The following is a 19,654-nucleotide window of genomic DNA, read 5'->3' on the forward strand; positions in this document are numbered from 1 at the left end:
CATTAATTTGAGTGGGCCAGTGCCATCTTGGCCCTTGTGTAGCCTTGCCACTGAAATATACAGGTCAAATAATGTATTTGTCGTAATTTTAATATTTATATATGTGTACTTTTAATTACAAAAGAAATACCGCGAAGGAAGAATTTTTGTTTTATGAACATCATCATGCAGACAAAACTTCCCGCTGTTCCGATTTTATTGTTTTATCAATGACAGAAATAATTGACAGCATTTCTTATAAGCCTCATGTTGTAGTCCACATATTTTATTTAACATAGCAATGTTTTAGTCATGAATTAATTAAAATCCTGTCTATAGCATCGCTACAAAGTGTAGAAAAGAAATGCAGCAAGCAAAGGGGAATAACAATATATACAATGTGCATATGAATGATAGTTACAGCCCTAGCCCAAATGAAGGACAAACCCAATGTCTGCCTGTCTGAGACTATTGGGATTAAATCTACTTTTGAAGATTGTAGAATCAATTACACAGACATATGTATGGCCTAATATAAAGCCTGAAACTTCTTTAAAAAACAATTTTTTTACCTTTCTCAGCAAATTTAACACAAGGTTTTATGCTACATTTTGAGAACTTTCCATACATGACAAAAACACTTTTGGCAATGAACCTTTTTTGTAATAAATGATTAAAAAGTTTGTAACCTCTAACGAAACCTTTGCACTCTCCAAGTCCTAGTGTTTTGGTTTGCAAAGTCTTTTACTGCATGAAGCTTTAAAGGAACAGTATGTAAGAAATGTATATCAATTAATCATAAAATGGCCCTGTGATGTCACTAGACATTAAGAAATCATTTTCATTTCAAATACTTATATAACTGACAACAGTGGTCCGGCCAGGATATTGTCATTTAAAAAGTGGAGTTGCAGCCCTCAACTGATGTTTATGTTGTCATTTTGTGTATTGGCCACCAGTTTTGTGATTGCAGTACCAGTTTTGGCCTTACACTGTACAATCCTACACACTGTTCCTTTAATGTCGATGTTGCGAGTGCAGGCATTCTCAGTCTTTCCGGCGACATTTTGCTTCGGACGGAGATATGTTTTGTTCCTTTTTAACTTGGAGAATAATTTTTCAGTAGTTGCATCTGTCTCAGGTAAAGTATAAAACAATCTGCGTTTTAGTTGTCCTGTACACTACCTGACAAAAGTCTTGTCGCATATCTATTTTGTAGAAACACCTGCTATTAACCTGACTTTTAATTAATCAATTGGTGTTAGAACTAGCTCATAAGAAAAGCTAAAACCCTCCCAAATGATGTTTAATGCACTTAAATGAATTAGTTTCACTAAAATATTTTTTTATCATTTAATAAAGACAGAGAGGTCAAATTTTGGCAAGACAATACAGAAATTGAACAATTGAACAAATTTACTGCAAATACAAAAATATTTTTAGCAAATTCAGTAGTGGTGCTGTGAGATCCAAATTTAATATCTTGTAAGACTTCCATGAGCTTGAAGGACTGCATCCATGCGGTTTGCAAGGATTCATATAATGTATAGATGAAGTCATCAGGAATAGCAAAGAAAGCAGTCTTGTATGCCTCCCAAAGTTCATCAGTATTCTTTGGTTTCATCTTCCATGCTTCCTCTTTCATCCTACCCCACATATGCTCAATGATGTTCATGTCTGGTGACTGGGCTGGCCAATCCTGGAGCATCTTGATCTTCTTCGCCTTGAGGAACTTTGATGTAGAGATGGAGGTATGCGATGAAGCACCATCCTGTTGCAGAATTTGGCCTCTTTTATGGTTGGGAATATAAGAGGTAGCTAAGAGATCTTGGTATTTTAGACTACTGATTTTGCCTTCCACCCTGCAGATCTCTTGCACACCCCCATACTGGATGTAACCAGACATGATTTTTCTGCCACCAAACTTCACTGTTTTCTGGGTGAATCTCCTGCAATATTTGCGGCGACTGTGGTGTAATTCAACAGAAGATTCATCTGAAAAATCCACCTTCTGCTTTTCCAACGTCCATCCTTTTAGCAGGCTGTTGGCCTTTTGTTTAGTGCTGGCTTCTGGGCACTGATTCGACCATGGAGGCCATTTCTAGACAAAATCCGACAAACTGTTCTGGTTGACACAGGGATTTCAGGTGACCAGGTCTCGTGGAGCTCTGCTGCAGTGGAAAATGGGTGTCCTTGGATTTTCGAACCGACAAACGGTCCCCTCGAGCAGATGTCTTGCAGGGTCTGCCTGAACTGGGCTTGTAAAAAACGTCTCCAGTCCCTTCAAATCTTTTTTTATCCTCTATACTTGATGTTGAGACACATTGAAGGTGTCTGCCACATCAGCAGTGGATCTGGTCTTCAGCCTCTTGATAATCAAAACTGAATCTTAGGCATGTTTGCAGAGGTCTAGTTGCAGTTGATGTGAAGGTCTAGTGTACTGGGGTTCTTTTTATACACACCTGAGACCTAATTGATCCATTGTTAGTCACAGATGAACCTTATATGACAAGGCGACAAAACTTATGTCTTTGCAAAAATTGACTCAGTGGGCTTTACCAAGCTGTGAATATCATTATACTTTTTGACAGTTTCGTTTTGCACTGAAACATTATTACAAAAGCTGTTGGGATTAAAATGAGCCATTTCTTGAAAACAAATTTTGATTAGAAATATACTTTAGCGGCACTTCATGTCAGTTTGTACACAAGTGACAAGACTTTTGTCAGGTAGTGTACATGTGTCGACTGGTGAAAACAAAAACCCTAAAATAATCCTTGGGATTTTGCAGAAGTTGATCCTCGCATAGTTCATTAAAATGCATCTTAGGCCATGTTTACATTAGAGCATTTGCGTTTTAAAACGGCATTTTAAAATGAAAACGATCCTCGCTTATACTGGCATTTTTAAAAGAATCTTCATCCACACTATACACCACCATAAACGCATGAAACATGACCAATCACGTAACTGGGCATGCGCATATAAGTGTAAAATAACTTATTACTCTAATAATAGCTTACCTTTGCACGTTTACGCAGCCTAGGGGTGTGCGATATTCACAAAAAGTCATACATGGGTCCTTTGCTGGCAACTATAACAGACACTATTTTTGAACCTATAGAAATGTGTTTGGGAAAGTCTTATACTGTTCTATTTCCCCCCTACAACATATTAATATGATTAATAGGTTAATTTTGATTTTATAACTAAACAGAAAGGTCTTTATGATTTAAAAAGAAAGCATTCAAGTGAACAGTAACAGTAGCGAACCTGAAGCAAAAATAAATTTCAGCAAATGCAAACTTTAATCAAACATAGTAAGAGGTGAAGTATTGCTTTAGCCTACCAGAAATGCTTATTGCATTAATTTTTAAAAGTGTGCAAGGTCCGTGCACGTCCTCCGCTAGCAACACACAAATAGCTAAAAGCAAGCGCCTAAACCAGCATTATATTAATGACGTTGAGTTTATTGTTTTTATTAATTTATATTCACAAAACTTATCAACAAAACATCGATTAAAATTAAGAGACAAATTATCTGAAACGAAATTCATTTTAAAGTAGCAAACAAAACTTACATTAAACTGGAAAATAATGTCTGACCCATTACAATTCTCCCTTCATATTGGCCTTTACAACGCCTATATTGCGTTCAAAATTACAGTCTATCTTTCGTAAGCTAACTTAATTTAAACAAAACATAAACACTTATACTGTTCTAGCTCCCCCTTTAACATATTAATATGATTAATAGGTTAATTTAGATTTTATAACTAAACAGAAAGGTCTTTATGATTTAAAAAGAAAGCATTCTAAACAGTAGCAAACTTGAAGCAAAAATAAATTTCAGCAAATGCAAACTTCAATCAAACACATAGTAAGAAGTGAAGTATTGCTTTAGCCTACCAGAAATGCTTATTGCATTAATCTTTAAAAGTGTGCAAGGTCCGTGCACGTCCTCCGCTAGCAACACACAAATAGCTAAAAGCCAAGCGCCTAAACGAGCATTATATTAATGACGTTGAGTTTATTGTTTTTATTAATTAATATTCACAAAACTTATCAACAAAACATCGATTAAAATTAAGAGACCAATTATCTGAAACGAAATTCATTTTAAAGTAGCAAACAAAACTTACATTAAACTGGAAAATAATGTCTGACCCATTACAATTCTCCCTTCATATTGGCCTTTGCAACGCCTATATGGCGTATAAAATTACAGTCTATCTTTCGTAAGCTAACTAAATTTAAACAAAACATAAACACATTAAAAACCCAACAATACTCAAACATTAATATAAAGCAGACATTATCTATAAGGATACATGTTAAAACAATCCAATATAGCGTTTATAGCTGGTTGGTAGATGTTTACTATTTTTGGCAAAACCTCCGTTGCAAACCAACATTTACATCAATAAAATAATTTTTACTTTGAAAATGATGCGCTGTCACATTAATATCAGCTGTTCGTTTACATAAGACTCCGTCTACGTTCATTTACACTCAGAGCAACGTCTGAGTTCTCAAACTAAAACAGGGTCTTCAGCGTTTGCGAACGAATCCGTTTATGAGGGTCGAAAACGGTGATGTAGTGTAGATGAAAGGCGTAAACGTAGCAAAAGTAACGCGTTTTAAAGCATAAACGCATTAATGTAAACATAGCCTTAATCCACCTTTGGCATTCGTTCTTCATTTACTCACAAGCTCCCAATGCCTTAAAAGTCATAATAAAAATATTTTTTGTTTAATTGGACAGCAGCACACATGGGAAAGTGCATGGGGGAGTAAAATATTTGTTTATATTTTAATTAACGGAGAATTTCCCTCACTGCAGTTAAAATTCAAATAAATATAATTTTAACGTATGTTGGGGCTCACGCACTGCAGAGGCTGCGGAGGTGTCCCCTACGACAGTGTATACATTATATATGGTGTTAGAATTTGGTTGGCTAGCATGGTGTGACGAGCATTTGAAAGCAGTTGTGTATTATGTTTTTGTAGCAAAAAACAAATATGTCATTATATCATGCATTTCTTTGGCAAACAGTGCCTTTCGATGAATGAGAATGCTAACGGATAGCCTGTTTAAGATTCCCAATTGTTTACCTGCTAAGACAGCATCTAAAATCGAACCTGTTAAGCACATCAGTCTGTTAGCAGATATTCATCAGACCACATGCACAGCACTCCTCGTGAGAAGCACACCAGAGACTTGCCTCACAACATATTTTATTACATTTTGGCCTTTGACAAAAGCCAATGCAATACTCTAAAAAGCGAGTGAGTGCAAGTTTAATGTTTTCTTTGGCATTTTCATTTTCTGTGGCCCACAAGAGATAAATTGCACATTGAATTTGGGCAGCTACACTTTTTATATAGCAAAGACACTTAGATTACATCTTAAATTTTAATCTTCGATGTCTTGAATACTTTGCAGTAAAATTATTTAATGAAATGTGTTCTAAAAACACATTTAAATTTACTGTAAGAAACGGATGAAGAATTAGGGCCATGCAATATTAAAAAAAATACATCTTGGGATTAAAGTCATTAAAATGCAAGATTTAACTCACCAGTTTTCTAAAAAAAATTCAAAATAAATTAAATAATGAAAAATAAAGTTTACGTTTATACATTTTGTAGACGCTTTTCTCCGCGACATACAGTCCAAAAGGTATATATTTTATCAGTTCGTGTGATCATGGGATGGAACCCCTGACTTTTTGCGCTGCTAATCATTGGCAGAGTTTTGCGTTTGTGCTTGGGGGGCACGCAAACAAGGGTACTAAAATACGTTGAGATTAGCGAGAGAGTGCGGCTTCACGGTTTTTAAATATGCATTAAATTAAAATGAAATAAAACCATTTTAGCCTCAAGTTACTCAGTCTACTCATTAGACAAATAAAATATGAATTCTCATTATTTTATTAGTAGCTTAGGCAAAATCATAATTGGCTCTGGTCAGCATAGCCCCCCCCCCCAAAACTCTACATATGATGACAACGCAATGCTCTACCAACTAAGCTACAGAAAGTTGTAATATTTAAAGAATAAGGTCAAAATATCAAAATTAAAGTCATATTATTTTGAGAATAAATTCAAAATTAATAATAAAATTATATAAAAACAATATTAAAATATTAAAATCATAATATTTTTAGAATAAGTCATATTTTTTTCATTTACTTCTTTGGAGTGATGTGAATACCAGATACCAAATTAGATACACAGCTTATTATAAAGCTGATACACAGCTGCTTAATGATTTTACTCTATTAATGTTGATTTTATTCTAGGAATTATTGCAACTTAAACTTTAATTTTTCTATTTTGACTCTTTCTTGAAAAATCTCATTATAATTAGGGCTGGGCAAAAAAAAAAAAGATTTTTCGATTAATTTTTTTTGTGGTCGATTCAAAATCGATTCTCAAAGGCCACGAAAGATTTTTTCCCATATGTATTTCCGCAAACATTGAGCGTAAGATAATTACTAGTCTTCTCCACTTGACTGTTCTGACTTTTTTCAGCATACATTTTTTATCTTGCATCAAAATTGTATTGTATTTCACATAATTGTATGCGTTTGAAAATTAGAGATGGGTTCTGTTTTAATGTACCCAAGTGTACCTAAAATACAAGAGTTTAATATACAGGTTTGTGGCTCTTAATTTCTTTTTATTGATTACCCTGTAAACTTATGTTCACTGTTCCTTTTCGAATCGAGTATAAAAATCTATCCGAGAATCGGAACTGAATCGAGAATCGAATCGATTTGATAGGTTGTGTATCGAAATCGCGAATCGATCTGGAACATCTGAATCGTACCAAGCCCTTACTATAATGACTTTAATCTCAAGATGTTTTAATTTTTTATTTTAGCTTGGTTTGACACATATGCCATTCATTTCGAAACACAATGACCTACAAACTATTTCTTGAAATGTAGCTATTTTCTAAAAAAGCAAACGTCTATCTTTAAAGTATATCAAGTTTATTCTCAACATTTATTATTTTATTATATAATATAATATACGAATAATATATAATACAAAATACTATTTATAAAATATAAAATTTATAGAATCTAATATAGAAAGTCATCCTCAACTACTTTGTTCTGAACCATATACAACAAAGCATGTGTGTGATGTTGCCTTAGAATATTAAAATAATGCAGGCATAATTTTGCTTCATACCTTTTGAAAGATCTATCTGCACTTAAAATGTTGCCTTGGTAGACATTCTCTAGTAATTGAAGCTAATGTCTCAGATCAGTGTGGAAAGGGTGGTTAGTGTAGGGCATCATTACTTACTTTGAGGCCTGGATCCACTCATCATAGAGATCAAAGGTCATTAAAGGTTCGGGAAGTTCACGAAGGTAAGATTTCAGTGCCCCTGACATAATCAGAGAAAGAAGGGTAGAGGTTAATGAGAAAAAAAAGACAGTGAAAAGAACAGTAGCATACAGTAGTGAAAAAAGAAACCATAACATGAGAGCACTAAGACCCCAAGAACTGAATTCTGGTTTACCCCGGACAGTCCATAATAAATACAAGCTGCTTTAAATGCAACAGAAAAGCCTGATTAATGAGCTGTCAAACTAAAATCAGTGTGTGGACCTATCGGCTAAAGCCCCCTTACATGGTACCAATGGGTCAAGCTACAAACCCACTATAATGAGATCAAATTAACCTGGGACAGAATTTAATGGAAATTGCTGTGGGGTCTGACCTATATGCTTAAAGTACATGGCAGGTGAATCGGTAACTACTAAAACTAAGAGAAGAGAAAGAGAGTCTGGAAGGAGATGTTCACCTGCGATAGCATGCGGATCGGCTGAGTATTCCTGAACGTCAAGAACCCCGCAGTCCAGAGATGCCTTAAGTTTCTTCAGTTTGGAGGCTGAGGGGGCTACACGAAATAAACCCTAAAAGAGACAGAAAGAGTTACACTTAGCTGTTGTCATGAAGGTCCTACTGTAGTTTTAATTAACCAGACATTATAAAAATGCAATAAAGTCTGGTTGACCCTGCAGTCTATTTACAGAACGGCCCACTTAGACAAAAACTGTCTGTCTGAATGACAAGTAAAGCAATTAACCACAGTTGATTTTGCTTTAACATGCCATTTAAGGAAGGATTTATCTGTAAAACAAATCAAATAGTGACACAGCCCTATTGGAAGCGGGTTGTAAGCGCCTCCACAAAAAACAATGATAAAAGTAATCAGATTTTCTGTCTCCACAAAAGTAATAGGCTAATGCTTATTTCACAAACACAAATCAGACAAAAGTGTCAAGAGTTTGTACAGCTTCTCACAAAGACCTGTAAACATTAACAAATCCAGTGATCTTTAAGCTAGGTACAAACCAAGCTATCAGTTGGCGGTCAGGCAGGTTTTAACTTCGTTTGACTTTTTTCAGTATGTCCCCACCTCCAATAAAGTCAACATTACCGATTTACCATGTCGAATTGTCAGTGATGTTGTCTGGGAGTCGGATCATTCTGATTACCGTTTCGGCATAACCAACGCAACATGATCTCATGGAAATCCATGTTATAGTCACAGAAAATTTCAACACTTTATCCGTGTCCATGTCACGGAATTCAGCTTTTTTCGGTGACGGAAGCACGGATGTCTTTTCCGTGTCACTCCCACGGATGTCTCGTGTCATTTTGTGTATTGTTTTATGTACTATTTTCAAATCATTGTCACTTGGAGTTGGGGTTAGGATGTACTTTTAGGTTAGGATTTACTTTTATGTATTGGTTTCTACATGTTTTTCCTTCGCTTTTAAAACTATTCTCGCCTGGAGTTGGGGTTAAAATTGGGGTTTGGGTAAGGATGTCTAAAAATGTAACAGAAAGTGATTCTAACCCAAACCCCAAGCGACAATGGTAAGAAAATAGGAAAAAACAATGAGAAAACAATACATAAAATAACATGACAAATCAGTGGGAGTGACACGGAAAAGACATGTGTGCTCCCGTCACGGAAAAAAGCTGAATTCCGTGACATGCACACAGATAAAGTGATAAAATTTTCCGTGACTATAAAACGGATTTTCATGAGATCAGGTTGGCCAATGAGTGCACAAGAAAAAAACTGGAAGTGACAAAGCAAGCAAAATACGAAGTCAAGAAGGAAATTTTTTTCATTTCTCATTCAAGTGAATATTTGTGAAAATGTGGGGGCCTTGTTGTATCAGCCGATTAAGGGGCGATTCACATTCCGCGTCTCACATGCGCTTAAGTTCGTTATTTCAAATGTACGCGCCCCGTATGCACGCTCATAATGGAAGCAATGCGCTAATTTTTTCCACAACGCATCGAGTTGCTGCAAGTTTACCGCAGGTCATGTGACAAGAACCAACCGACGGTCGCGTTTTCTGAACGGTTTTAGAAGCTAAATGTGAACCACCCCTAAGGAAGGCATGGATGAGCCTTCACTTTTAAAAAGAAAATCTCTTTGGGTATGAGACAAAGGAAAACATGAAATCTGATCATATGATTTCTTTAAAGTCTGCAACTTTGCAAGTTCACAACATAATTGGAAGTTAAATTAAACTAAATTATTTGTTATGGTGGAATCACAACAATCTTAAAGAAATAAGTCTGGATATTTACAATTCTGCTCCATTTCCATAGAAAATAATTTCGACATCTCCCTCAGTTTGCCAAAGCAAAAAAGAAATCCGTGAACAGATATAAATAATCATGCTGTGATAGGTTGTTTTCCAGCCGTCTCGCACCTCCTCCTGCATGCCACACTCTAGCAACATGGTGACGCAAGCTTCAATGGGAAAGGCGATCTCTCTTCCGCTGAGGGCCAGATGTTCCTCTAAAGGTTTCCCATATGATGGCTTCTCTATCCAGGCCTCTGAAACACATCAGGGAGAAGCTGACATTAAAATGCCCATTTTTGAAGCGGTTCAAACGAAATTCAAGAAACAGACTTGACAGACCCACACATTCACATAAAAGACAGCACTCAACCACACTCAAAGTAGAAGTAGAGAGTCTCACCCTGGTGTGCTTTGATCTGTGGCAGCACACCCTGAAGAATCTCCAGAGACTTCCTGTGGTACTCTGCTTGAACCTCTATGAGCTACAGAAAGAGGAATAAGAAGACATATGTAATAGTCTCAAAAATGCTTGGTTGGTTCAGATGTGGACATACCCTTTTGAGTAAAATTAACCCAGAGAATGCCCATATTTGACCCAACCATATGTAAAAAACAACCCAAGTGTATGTCACATATTTCATTTAAAGATGGGGTAAGCAATCTCTGGTAACCGTTGTTGATATTTCAAATCACCAAAACACACCCCTACCCTAAAAGGATCTTGAGCCTCTTTTGATTTCCCACACTGTAATCCAGGTTGAATGTGTTTTGATAATACTGTGTGTTTTAACGGTTTTGCTTCATTTTATGTGGAAGGCGACTTTAAAGACCTGGCACAAGAGGAACAGTCAGAGGTCCGAATGTGCCATGGACAAATGCCTGCAGGAGACATGGATTGCATACACATGCTACAGGCTCAAAGACTTGCAGTAGCGCAAGTAAAGCCCAATTCCATTGTTTGGGGCGTTCACGTAAAGAGGCTAGGGATGTATCAATCCTCTTTTAGTTGGAGGGGTAGGAGAAGGGCCAAATAGCCCTTCAAATGAAGATTTTCAAGACCTCACATCAAACGAATGGGTAAGAATTTTTTTTCGCATTAATAAAGTTTTAAATGCCTTGCAAGAACACTTAAAAGAGTGGGCAGGTACTTGCCATTTGAAAGTAGTTTGCATAGTCTATTTCTTTGGCCACAAAGTTGTACATGTCCGCTGATAGTTGATCCTATACAACAGAAGTACATGTGCATTATCATTCATTTTTATACATTTCTCATTTACTGTCTAGAAACATGAAAAATGACAATACCATATGAATGAACTCTTTCCCCTCCAGCATTTTTTTTTAAGTTGCCAGCCAGTGCCAGCATTTTTTATGATTTTCACAAAAGTTTAATGGCTTCTAGAAAATCTTCTTATTAAAATATATTAACATACAATATATCACATAAAAAACAGTCCCTCCGCTTTTAAACAACACACAAAAAAACATTTGTTCTCTTTTATCACATCTCAAATATGGGTAAAAAAAGCAAAAAGCTGAGTCACCTGGTGGATAATACTGAAAGTTTGGATTGGGGAAAAACTTGTCATTGACAGGGAAGCGTTTTCTCTTAATTGACGAGTTAACTCGTCAATGGCGGGGAAAGAGTTAATAGTGCTGTAAGTGATTTATTTTTAAAAGAAATGTTCCTTAAGCCAGAAATGTAGAAACATCTTAATCTTAAACAAGACATTATTGTTTAGCAAGTCAGAAGACAAGGTGCAAGACTTTAATTTTTTCCATTTGCATCATTGGAGGATATTGAAAAAAATGGCCAGTCTAAAACCAGCTAACTATACCAACATCACCTATACCTAATGCATAGAAAAAAAAGAGCGAGAGAAACACCTACCCTGCAGATCTCCATCCGATTGGCTGTCTCTTCCATCTCCTCTCTCAGGGAATCAGACTTGGCTCCGCCCGGCTGTATATTACTGGGGTGACCCGAGGATTTGGATGACTGTTGCCACCTACAGATCAGGAGAGCAGAACAGCACTGTTAGCACATGTGTGAAAGACAGAAGAGTCAAATCTCCAGAGTGATATTCTGTACCGTGTCCTTGCAGAATCCATGTCTAGGACAAGCTTGGCTAAATGTTTCCTCTGTTTCTGAATGTTCGGGATTTCCACCTAAGAGATTCAACGCAGGTTAGAAAACAAAAATGTTCAGTACGATGTAAGTTTTAACAAAGCAGAGAAATGTGCTCACCTCAGCCAGCACGTATAGAGGCTCCACAACATCTCTTTCAATCTGTAACTCAAAAACAAGCAGCTCTTGGGCCAACTTCTCCTCCGTATCCCCACAGAGTTTCAACATCTTGCTGCAAGGAAGACCAGTCATTCACATCCGTCAATCTCATTTCAAGCTCAATGAAACTTTTAATCAGATGAAACGGTAGCTTCATCCCAGTTCATACATCACATAAAAGACGATCATGTCATATTTTACCCCAAAACCAAAAGAAAAAATTATATCTTGCATAAAGAAAATTAAGCTTATTTTTAGGACCATAAAGACACTTTTGTAACAATTATTCATCACAAAGGCAGAATTATTAAATGATAATGTATTTATACAGTGAGGGAGTTATTCTAGTAGTTAAATACTAATAAAATTAGTCACTATTTAGCACTAAAGAAAAAACTAAGCATACTAAAACATTTAGTGAATATGAACTAAAACAGTACAGCAATATTGGAGCATTCTGTTATATCATAAAATTGGACACAAACTGTGTGCAACCAAATACATTACTTAATTTTTTTTATAACTTGACTGTTAGATTTATACATTTAACTCATTCCCCGCCAGCCATTTTTTGAAAAGTTGCCCGCCAGCATTTTTTTGTGATTTTCACAAAAGTGTCACAAAATGCCATCCAGGAAAATTTTCTTTTAAAAATATATAAACATACAAATATATCAAATGAAAGAGAAGACCCTGTGCTTTCAAACAAACAATAAACAAACAAACAAAACAGGAAAAAACATTTCATCCTATCTATATTTTTTCTCTGCTTATAAACTTTTAAATTTAAACTGTCTTTAAAAATACAGCTGAAATAATAGCATTAATGTGAAGGAATTTTGTTAGAGATCAGATTCAGAACAATTATCAAAACATACACAGAGTTTAAAATTATTAAATAAAGTTTTGGCTTCAGTTTTTTCATAAATTGGGCAATAATTCATCTAGTGGATAATCGCGGTATTGCAGATTAACATAAACATTTATCAGGAACTCTTTTTATGCAAATGTTTTCTCTTAATTGACGGGAAAAAGTTAACCAATGTACATTTGGCTTTGTATTCCCCTGTATTCATTTTTTTTACAACTGAAAAGGCAAAAAGTTTCATTTCATCATGTCCCCTTTTCTATTACGCAAAAACTGTGGTCAATCTTATCCCATTGGTGCATCATTTAAACCAATAAGACACCTAATCTGGCCTGCTACTGTATAAAAACTTGTGTAAAGCTCAGGAGAAAAGTGATGGTGGACAATAGAAGACATTAACTGTAAGTGTGCGCTCACCCAAAAAGAGAGTCGTCTCCTAAAACAGCCGCACCTTCAACCATACATTGAGCGAGTGTTGTCAGAGGCAGTTTTTTCTGTTTAGGAAGAAATTAAATAGAAAAGGGTCATAGGTGTGAAAGAGTATATACAGTTAAAAACTGGAGTGTGAGATTCAACATACCGCGGGTGATTTGACTGATTTCTTGTCTATATCAGCGCTTTGTTGACCCTGCAGACAGGCGGTCAGTTTCTTATGTGTGCTGTGAGAGACCTGCTTCACCAGATCCAAACGCTTCTCCACCTGAATATCAAACAACCCCAATAGTTCAAAGGTTTTCAAACTTTATGATGCCAAGGACCCCTAAATATGGTGGACTTTTTGTGAGGGACCTCTTCCTAAAATCCATATCTTTATGGACCATGCTTTGTGCACTGGTGCACAGTCATTCTGGAACAGGAAGGGGCCATCCCCAAACTGTTCCCACAAAGTTGGGACCATAAAATCGTCCAAAATGTCTTGGTATGCTGAAGCATTAAGAGGTCCTTCCACTGGAAGTGATTGGAACACCTGAATTCAATGATTTGGAGGGGCGTCCTAACATTTTTGGCAATATAGTGGCAATATAGTATGTATGTACCAAGAAAGGTAAGATAAAAACGTATAATGCTCGGTAGACTTTTACGATTTTTCTCTCTGGAATTTCCTGGGGAGCCCTTAGAACTTTCTGGAGACCCCCGAGGGGTCCCAGGAACCAGTTTGAAAACTCCTGCAGTAGTGTACACTTGTGTAGTTAATATGTGTGGCATACACTTAAGCAGTGTACAGTGAAGAATGCAGTAGTGTAGAATATAGTAGAGGAGTGTACAGTAGATAAGAGATAAGTAGATACAATATTGCTTTTCCAATATTTTGTGTAAAAGGGACGATGCGGAGTAGAGCAGTGTAGAAAACACTAACAGTACTATTGTACAAAATTCCTATTTTCGCATCATCTTACCTGTAGCAGGTCATCACTCAGGACCTCTGTTTTTTCTGCCCTGTAATGATGAAGAAAACACAAAGTAAGGTGTTGCTAGAGAAAGAGATTGCATAATTCAGATAAGTCAAATGGGAATCCCTCTATTATGCACTGTCAGAATAAAATGGTCAAAAAATAGTGGTACCCTTTTAAAAGGTCCTGTACCACTTTGGTACAGATATGTATACATTTGGTACCAATGTGTACCTTTGAGTTACAGTAGTACTATAGTGCACTTTTTGATACCCATTGAGGTACTAATATGAACTCTATAGGTGCAAAGGTATAGGGTACTGCCCCAGGGAACCTTTTTTCTTAGTGTTGGAATGATAAATGGCTGTGATTACTATACTTTATTAATATACTGGTAAATATAAATATCTGGTGCATAGAAATATCATTCTTGTATTAACTGAGCGAAAAACTGCTTGAAAAACATGGCTATGATGGAGCGAACCCCTGGTATCACTGGCACGTTAGACTCATCTATCTTCACGGTGCAGTCAGGTGTGGTGTGAGGAAGCGCAACCTAGCAATGCATCTGTATAAAAAATGGTTCATTCACATGCAACGTTACACAGTATTAAGTTTTAAACCACCAATGTGTTACAGTATGATAGTACAGGAGAGACAGTATGTTGTTGAATACCAATTGCCATCAAATTAACGCATCTTAAAGACAAATAAAGCTCCTGTGATATCAATTTGGTAAGGATTTTGTTTCTGCTGTCTGTAAATATAGATTTTGTAATTGCTAGGTGGATATCTAAGGTAGCTACAGGCATCCACAAACTTTGGAAACACTCGTTAAGCAAAATTGTATTTTATGATTGAAAGATTTGGATAGAGACTGGTCTCTTTATTGTGCATGCACTTTGGTGTCTAGGCTAGGGTGCCTCTCACTCTCCATTGACTTAAGGCAGACTGATCTCACGGAAAGTCGTCTAATAGTCACGCAAAATTTGATGAATTTATTTGTGTCCATGGCACAACATTCAATTTTTTTCGTGCCTTGAGCATGAATGTCTTTTACGTGACACTCGCACAAATTTCTATAAATAGTTTCTTGTGTTCGTAGCACGACTTTCTTTTTCGTTTCATTTTATGTATTGTTTTCTCTTTGTTTTTTCCTATTTTCTTACCATTGTCGCTTTGGGTTGGGGTTAGAATCACTTTCTGTTACATTTTTAGACATCCAAACCCCAACTCCAGGCGAGAATAGTTTTAAAGGTCCCGTTCTTTCTATGTTTTTGAAGCTTTGATTGTGTTTACAGTGCGCAATATAACATGTGTTCATGTTTCACGTGTAAAAAAAACACGGTATTCTTCACACAATTTACTTATCTGTATAGATCTGTTTTCACTGTCCTCAAAACGGGCTGATGTCTTCCTTTTTTATGAAGTTCCTCCTTCAGAAATACGTATCAAGTTCTGATTGTGTAGTTTGTTTAGTGTGTTGTGATTCGATAGCAGTTTAGCCTGCCGTTAGCTTAGCTGGCTACTGACGTATTCCCGTGGGCGAAGTTTAGTCAAAAAACTGTTCTACCCTGCTAAAAAAACAATAGACACCATCACAGAAATTCTATTGGCTTTATTGGGAATTTTATTGATTCTAATGGAATATGGCCCAAAACACACTACAGTATAGTGGTTTTAAAGGTAAAAGCTAATGGTTTCTATTGGTATTTTAATGGAAACCATTAGAATTTTCTGTAAAGGTTTTATTGTTTTTTTCAGCAGGGTAGTGACGTCATTAAAGCAGGAAGTAGAGGGCTGTAGTCCAAAACCGGCCGATCGCTGTAGGCTTTGAAATATATCGCCTGGCAGTGAACTTTGAGCTTTATCATTTTACAGGTATTATTTATGCTATTATAGCAACATTACACACTAACTAGGGTTTAAAAAATGCGATCAGAAAGAACGGGACCTTTAAAAGCTGTAGAAAACCAATACATAAAAGTACATCCTAACCCAAACCCCAAATCTAACAATACATTAAATGACACAAAATAGAAAGTTGTGCCACGGACACAAGAAACTATTTATAAAAAGTGTTGATTGATTGAGACATATGAGTTCAAGGCACGAAAATAAGCTGAATTTCGTGCCATGGACATGAATAAATGAATCAAATGAATCAAATAACACGACTTTCCGTGAGATTATGTTGACTTAAGGTGAAGCTGGGATGAAAGGAAGCCCCACCTCTTTTAGGGATGGGCACGAGTACTCGATCGTGGCATCAATGCTGGCATTTTGTGGTTATGGCGGCATTTGGGTGTCTGGTTAGCGTTACAAAGGCCTGTGGTAGTAAAGACTGGGTGCATGTTTGACATTGTGTTGAGCTGCGCAGAACGGCGTATGACATCAGTACCATGCTTGATTCAAACAGATAAGTCTGTTTCCTACGCGCACCCACACCGCGGCAACCCGCCGATCCGCGCAACGCTGTGAAGCCGAACACACCTCGAGTCCAGGCACTATGGATTTAAAAGATGCCGTGATTTTTGGATTCACTTTTGGTAAAACATTATTTTTTATTCCTGCTTCAAACGTTTTGATTCGATTGGCACCAATGACTATTACTGGATCCTTTCAAACTACAGGTATTTCAAAGTACAAGCATTCATATCAAATATCAATTTAGATAGATAGATAGATAGATAGATAGATAGATAGATAGATAGATAGATAGATAGATAGATAGATAGATAGATAGATAGATAGATAGATAGATAGATAGATAGATAGATAGATAGATAGATAGATAGATAGATAGATAGATAGATAGATCTGTCCTTAGCTTCCTGCAGGTCATGTACATACATCGTGAAAATCAATTTAAAAAATGTTCACAATCCCTTGATGTTCCAGAATAAACTTTGTCCATTAAAAAAAGTCACCATAAATCACAGCATGTCTGAACCCACAGCGAGGAAACAGAGCAGGTTCTCTCATTTTTATTGAGCCTCAGATAAGCACCGTGACCCATATGGTGCTCGCATACATACAGAAGAACAGGTTGCCATGGCAGCAAATGCCAGCAAATGAAAATAGACACCAGAACATCTCCTACCCATCTGCAATGATAGTGACTTGATGCAGTGAGAGGTGCACTTCACATCTAAAGGAGAGACAGCTGTTTGTGTTTTTACGAAAAAATATATCAGATCAAGCCTTCGATAAAGACCAAGCACTGTAAGAAAAAGTGATAAAAATGTCTTTTGCTTTCACTGCGGCAGTAAGTTTCCTTTTAAAAAGGTCCTGATATGTACCATTTAGGTAAGATAGATATGTATACCTTTGAGGTACTAATATGCATCTCTGGTACCAATATGCATTTATGTGTTGAATGTAACCCCTTCCCCCCCCCCCCCAGTGGGAACTGTCATCTTACACCTATGGCCATCCAACTTTCATAATGCCGCTATGTCCTTAAAGCGTAACTATACCCCTGGTCAGAGCCTGACTCCACCCACTGGTAATATTTGAAAAATGCAAGAAAAGTGGGCAGATCCCAACGGAGATAGAGGGGACGAACTAAGCTCGTACCAAGCATGTGGTGAGATCGTAACAAGGGCGTGGTGAGCTTGAACCTGTTTACGTCACGAGTTACTTTTTGGACCCAACATCCAATAGGAAAATTCCACTGCAGTAGCCACCGTTCAACCTGAAGAGGGCAGCACTCAGACGTTTTTACACCATATATTGTAGTATTGAAACACTTTATATCCAAATGTCAAAAAACTTACTAAAATCAATGAACAGCACTAATAAAGCATCATTCTTACAGATCATTAACTAAAAAAAGTTGGTTAAGGGTTTAGTTACTCTTTAACGTTATGTTTTGATGTCAACATATGAAAAAAACATTTACGTTTGCATGCATTCTCCCGTCTTCTTCAAAAAACAAGCGTACAATCTGCCTACAACAGATGCTTTACAGCTCTCCTGCACTGCACATTTCCCAAAGCAAAGTCGAAAACAAACAAGCGGACTGGCAGTGGGAAACAGATGATGCATGTGAATGACCTAGTGCTCAGTGAGAGCTGGCCTGCTGGGGTCCGGCCAGAACTGAGGCACAGACCGGGGAACACTACACAACCACTCGGACAGTCGTCAAAGCTCTCCTCCACACACTCCAAATTACATCACATGGGCGGCTGGAGAACACTCAATTAGCTTGCAAACATTTTCTTTATGACAGTCTTAAACCACTGGAATGAAGTCCGCTTGAACCACTTACTGTAACACAGACTGAATTCAAAGTGTTTCGTGGACGATCTCAGCCTTAGGTGTGTGGTCTATATTTGGTCTTTATAGACCTTGTGAGGGATGCATGCAATGCTGTAGTACTCTACTTCCCTAAAGAAATTCAGCTTTTATATAGTATTTAAGAGTGCGAAAACAAGATTGCATTTTGGTCTAATCCAAATTTCCAGAATTCCAAAGACTTCCAATCCCAGCACATGGCACTTCCCGTGTGAGCGCTGCTTTTGTCTGACACCGAAGGGACCGCAGGAACAATGTGCACACGGACGGCCCAAACCACAAACCTCAGAAGAGTTAAGACAACAGACTCACACGTACTCTATCCCACATCCTGTCCTGTCTACAAAACTACTTCCCTCTATTGTGACTCAATTGGAGACACGTTTCTGCCCGGCCAATCCACATAATAGCCATTCTACTGCTTTTATTTAAAGACAGAGTCAGACTTTATCGCCGCACAGAAGAATAGTGCTGCTATCAGAGCTCTTATCTGATGCCAACATCCCTGTGGTGGAGCGACTGTGTTTGTGCCATCTGGTCCTTGGCTCTACTGTACATCTTCCTCCATCTTATTTGAAGAACAGTCCAGACGTAAGGCTAAGTTATTCTGAAGCATTACAGATCTTTATAAGAGCAGATAGAGATAATATATAGAGATAATGATGCTTTCAGACGACAGACAGTTTACCTTTGTTTATTATGTTGTGTGGAATACTTGATTCTGATTGGTCAATTATGTTTGGTCAATATTTTGGTATAATGATTGCTAAACTTCACATCCATCTTTTCTTTTCTCTGTGGTAGCAATCTCCTATATACTTTAAAGGGGTGGTCCAATGGTATTTAATGCATTCTGACTTATTAACACAGTTATAGAGTTGTTTCCTCATGCTAAATGTAGGCAAAGTGTCAAAAAAGCAGTTGGACGTGTTATGGAGTATTTCGGTGCAGAATGCACTTCGCCAGAGTTTGTACAAGTTTCTGAAAGTTTTTTGGATTACGGGTCTGATGTTTCAGGGGTTTCTATACGTATCACTTCTTTTTATGGGCACTTCCCCCAGAAAACTCCGCCCACCGGTCAATCAGCGGGAGACGCTAGAACTTACAAACATCAGATCACGTGACAGCTTTGTTTAATTTTAAAACTCAACAATGGCACAAAAGAAGAAGTGTGTTTTTGGATGTAAGGAGAAGA

At 37.1% G+C, this 19,654-nt stretch overlaps 1 protein-coding gene across 12 annotated transcripts in view; it reads right to left on the reverse strand.

Moving 5' to 3' along the window:
- Positions 1-19,654, reverse strand: part of arhgap44a (Rho GTPase activating protein 44a) — an 88,068-nt gene that overhangs the window by 25,626 nt on the left and 42,788 nt on the right. For all 12 annotated transcript variants that reach the window (XM_055187213.2, XM_055187264.2, XM_055187258.2 and 9 more), the window contains exons 2-12: positions 14,167-14,206; positions 13,350-13,469; positions 13,187-13,263; positions 11,863-11,974; positions 11,707-11,783; positions 11,506-11,623; positions 10,767-10,835; positions 10,015-10,096; positions 9,741-9,868; positions 7,805-7,916; positions 7,303-7,384 (exon numbers count right to left, since the gene is read on the reverse strand). In XM_055187213.2, coding sequence (XP_055043188.2) covers positions 7,303-7,384; positions 7,805-7,916; positions 9,741-9,868; positions 10,015-10,096; positions 10,767-10,835; positions 11,506-11,623; positions 11,707-11,783; positions 11,863-11,974; positions 13,187-13,263; positions 13,350-13,469; positions 14,167-14,206 — 1,017 coding nt within the window. The remainder of the gene's footprint in view (positions 1-7,302; positions 7,385-7,804; positions 7,917-9,740; positions 9,869-10,014; positions 10,097-10,766; positions 10,836-11,505; positions 11,624-11,706; positions 11,784-11,862; positions 11,975-13,186; positions 13,264-13,349; positions 13,470-14,166; positions 14,207-19,654) is intronic.

Source organism: Misgurnus anguillicaudatus, chromosome 19, assembly GCF_027580225.2.
Source record: "Misgurnus anguillicaudatus chromosome 19, ASM2758022v2, whole genome shotgun sequence".
NCBI classification, from domain to species: domain Eukaryota; kingdom Metazoa; phylum Chordata; class Actinopteri; order Cypriniformes; family Cobitidae; genus Misgurnus; species Misgurnus anguillicaudatus.